Source organism: Phaethon lepturus, unplaced genomic scaffold (assembly GCF_000687285.1).
Source record: "Phaethon lepturus isolate BGI_N335 unplaced genomic scaffold, ASM68728v1 Scaffold57645, whole genome shotgun sequence".
NCBI classification, from domain to species: Eukaryota; Metazoa; Chordata; class Aves; order Phaethontiformes; family Phaethontidae; genus Phaethon; species Phaethon lepturus.
The window spans coordinates 1-4,533 of record NW_010540924.1 but is presented as its reverse complement, the minus strand read 5'-3'; the positions used below and the strand labels follow the sequence as shown (position 1 = coordinate 4,533).

Genomic DNA, 4,533 nt, shown 5'->3' with positions numbered 1-4,533 from the left:
TAAGGTTCTGATCCTACACAGCAGAAACGGTCATTCTTACCTTTACACCAACATACAAAAAGAACCAGAGCTTTCTTGTCTTTGAAAATAATTTGGAGGTGAAACTTTGCAGTGGCCAGAATACCTTCTACTTCACAAGGTCTGTCTCTTAACAGGCTGTAACTTCTGGAATTAAGAATTAGTATTTAAAACAGCACAGGTTACATGGTAATACAGTGATTTGTTACTTAAAGGGCTGTGTAGAAAACATACGATTTAAATATTTACCCCTTAAGAAACCAGTAGCACTGCATACAGTTCTCTGTCATATCCAACAAAGTGCCATCAATTTCTCACATATATTCCATTTAATGGAATTACTGGAGGAGGTAACGATGTATTTACATAATGTTGTTACACAGCTAACTTTAATTTTTTCTTCTTTGCTTTCATGACAGGTGGCAACGATATTTTGAAAGCAGTCCTGAAACAACATAAAAAAGGAACTGTCAGATACACTGAACATATTTCCACACCCACCCCTGAAACATGAAGAAACACTTACTCGCATGTGCTACAAATAGGACTGAAGTTGCAGAATACTGCAAAATAAAAGAATTGGCTTTTACTAAAACAGTTCATTTGAACGTAAGAACTTAAACTTTTAAAAATCTATAAGCTTACTTGACAAGCACACAGAGCACACGTAACCAATTTCAATAAGATTTCGATGACAGAAGCACGCAGCTCTGTAGTCAACATGAATAGGAGGTGGAAGGACAAGCTGTGATCTTTGCTCTTGATCAGGGAGAAATACCCACTGCATGAATAGAGAAAAAGTATTTTGCAAATTGGAACGGTACTGCTGTATTACCTTACCAATGAAGTCAATAAGATTTTGCATATGAGACAGGAAAAACACTAAGTGTTTTTTAAATGACTTACCAACAAATACTGCAGAAGGGACGGCATGTGGGGCACTTTCAAATATATGCCACCCGTAATGTCACAAGCCTGAAGAGCGGAGAGCATGATCAGATTGTTATGTTTTATGAAATTAACAGGATATTTAAAATATACACATACTGCACAAGGCCTGCATGTTGGAACCATCAGATCCACTGAACATATTTCCACACCCACTCTTGAAACAAAGGAAAGAAGAGAGCTTAAGAACATGTCAAACTATCTAGCAGCAAGTATCTATGAATTAATATAAACAGCAAGTAAGAATGGGAAGTCTGTACCTGTTGTAGAAGACCTGAATCAGAGTCCAAGACACAGGCATCAATCAAAATACTCTGCAAGAAAAGAGGTGGAAAGCATAAAGAAGAAATTCAGCTGGACCAGTGCAGCCTCATCAGCATCACTGTCATGACTCATTTCCACTATAAATATACTCCACGTATAAATGCACGTGCTTTTACAGATGCAGGACCACCATGGCCATAGGGAAGCTCTTGATGAGAACATAATCATAGGAGAAATGAACTATTTTGTTAGCTTTGCACATTAACAAAAGATAATATATATGAAAAAAATTGCCAGCTTCACCTGTTTCTGTGCTGCAAAGATCACATTCATGAAATTCATATATTGCAATGCACTGTCTTCTGCTGCTTTTATGACCTAAATAAAACAAGTCAAACTTGTTAGCCTACATAATATCACCAGATTTCAAGACTAAAAGAAAACTGACAGCAAAAGGTCTTACCAAAATCCTCGATTTCATTTCTTGATTGGCTAAGTATTAAAAAGAAAAAGAAATACATGAGCACATTGTTTCTATCACCTGTAGCTCACCCTTTTAATTGTGTAGCATCTAACATCTCGGATATTAAATATTTAATATCCGAGATGTTAGATCTAACATCTCAGTTATTTAATATCCAAGATGTTAGATCTAACATCTCAGTTAAAATACATCTATGAAACTCTTTTAGTGTCCCTGTGTATCTGTGGACTAATTCAGACTTGTTATGAAAGTAGACACATTTCATGTATTGTCCAAAAGCAGTTAGATATTGATCAGGAAAGAAACGTTCAAAGTTGTTCATTATCAACTCACTGGCTGAAACACATATCTCAAGTTATATAGTATTTCTCACTGATTAAAGTAATCTGAAATGCATAGCTAATCCTAGTCCAATCTGCTCCTTGCAAAATTATTTGCACAAATAGCACTTTTCATGATTATAGACATGACAAGAGGAAGACCAAAACTGAATAAGAAATTCAACTATAACCACAGCTCAGCAGGTGGTCCCTTTGGAAGAGGATTTGTGCATTTTGTGAGTTTCAAAAAATTCCTCGCAACCTCCAGTTGTTCTAAGGAGATTCCAGTTACAGTTTTATTCATTTTATTTGCATACAACAGAAAAATCAGAATAAGACTAATGATCAAGTCCATTACTCCTAATCATCACCCAGACCTAGTTTAAACTGGGCAACATCAAATCATCAGGATAAACCTGCACCTACTATTGACAATTTTGGAAATGGGGGTGTGTCAAAACATATGCATACTTGTTTGTATGCATTTATAGCTGCTACTTTGATTCAAATATTTATGTAAGGAGAAGGGACATTACCTTTTACTTCTTTGCTCATCTTGTTGATATCTACATTAGCTGACATTGAGGAATCTACATTCTGTTATTGGATATAACTCCAGTATCCATACCACGTATTCACCGTCTTAGCCAACACACATTTTAATAAGCATGACCCACAGTTACTAGGCAAACATTTCAGTTTTGAGTATTAGAACAGGAGTAGTAAAACTTAATTAATTACTATAAGAAACAGTCTTAAAAATACATAAAGGCATTTAAGATCCTGTGATCAAAAGGATACAACAAAGTGCTTTAGCAAGTGATCCTGCTAACAGAGTTTCTGTTTGCTGGCCCCTCATGTCAGCTGCAATACAAGAAAAATTGCAAAAGTTACTTTTATATATAACACCAGTTGCTGAACCTCACCATACCAAAAACTACAAGTTTTATCTTTGGCAAATACTATTAATGCAGAGACCTGAAGCGTCAAGCATAATAAATTCATCTACTTTAAGCATATTAACAGTCACATGCTCAAAATAAAGGAAATGCCTACAACTCCTGGAGTGTCCAAGTGGTTTGCAATTCTGCATATTAAGCCTAGAATTTTCTTTTCCTTACTTTTCGTCATGAGGTCTTTAATCTCTTCTGCAATTGCATCATTTATTGCTGTTAACAATTCATATTTTCCATCCTTGCTGCCAGAGCAATTAGATTCCACAGAACTACCACCATCTCCAAAGAGATCTGCAAAAGCCCAACGCTTCCCAGGGTACAAGAAACGGCTGAAACAGAGGAAAAACAAAGTATTAATATTTTGCCTTTAAAAATGCAATAAACTAACCAGCAGAGTATTGATGTCTACTGAAGTACAATTTCAAACAGTTTTAATACTTTAGATGTTAAAGAGACTACATAAGGCAGGCAATCATCAAACTCAAAATGGAGTAAAACCCACATTCATCTCCCTCCTTTCAAGACATCTCTTAAAGAGAATTGGCAAATAGATACCAGGCCTGCACTCAGGGGTAGATCCTGAGACTCACAAATATCTGCAGGAAAAACATCCACTAAACAGGAAACTTCTGCCACTTGCATTGTCCTGCTACATACCTACCATCCTTTCCATATATTTTTAATCTCTTTAAACCTCCTTTCTGTCTTATAAGCCTTTTTGTTGCTTTGTGTAAGGCACTAAGCTTATTTCTTTCCTACACTGTTTTAGTTAATTGCTTCTTTTAAGACAATGATATATTACGCATTTTAAATCAAGTTTCAATTATATACTTCAATCCAACAAGAAAATCAGAAGACAGACACCTTAAACCTTTACACTGTTAAGAAGCAACTCTACCTTTCTTGCGTGTGACTCGCTATTACAGCAAGTCTGTTGGTGCGATTCATAAATAAGTGCGAATTTCCCAGTACCATCACCGCATCAATGCATTTTGATAGGGTGAACTGCTGAAAAAAAGAGGAAATTAGATACAGCACAACAGCATTTAGTTAAGTAGTTTAAAAGAAGTCTCTCAAGCAACTGCGGTTAAAACACCTTGAAGACACAGAAGGATCCTCCCTTCTTAATAGGAAGCATTTAGGAAAAAAGCTTTGACAAATACACACCAGGTAGCTATTTTTAAAAGACCGTTCAAACATCCATTACATCCGTTTTAGCAGACAACGTTAGCACAGTTCAGAAATCAAACACTAACCCCATTTGTTGGCTACTTACTAACATTTTAAAAAAAAATTCCCCCAGAAATCACCCTCAGCAGTACCAACACCCAGAAGACGTACCTCAGCTTCTCCCAGCACCTTCTTTCCCCACCAGATCGGGTTGGTGTCAATGACGATGACCAGCAGGCTCAGCTCATCATCTGAAAAAGTGACAACACAGCAGCGTCACTCCAAGCTCCGTGCGAACGCCGAGCAGCAGCGACCGAAGGCCCCCGAGCAGGAGGGCTCGCCCGGCGCCGCTGGGCGCTCAGGGAAACCGGGC

At 37.2% G+C, this 4,533-nt stretch overlaps 1 protein-coding gene across 1 annotated transcript; it reads right to left on the bottom strand.

The window, feature by feature from the left end:
* Positions 1-393: 393 nt before the first annotated feature.
* GTF2H3 (general transcription factor IIH, polypeptide 3, 34kDa) lies at positions 394-4,409 on the bottom strand. Its single transcript, XM_010287562.1, has 12 exons — positions 4,332-4,409; positions 3,889-3,995; positions 3,156-3,319; positions 2,836-2,898; positions 2,571-2,600; positions 1,694-1,722; positions 1,534-1,608; positions 1,227-1,280; positions 925-993; positions 664-799; positions 545-581; positions 394-463 (listed from the first exon to the last, which is right to left on the bottom strand). Exons 2-12 carry the CDS (start codon positions 3,963-3,965, stop codon positions 394-396), a joined length of 804 nt encoding a protein of 267 aa, XP_010285864.1. The 5' UTR covers positions 3,966-3,995; positions 4,332-4,409.
* Positions 4,410-4,533: the final 124 nt, after the last annotated feature.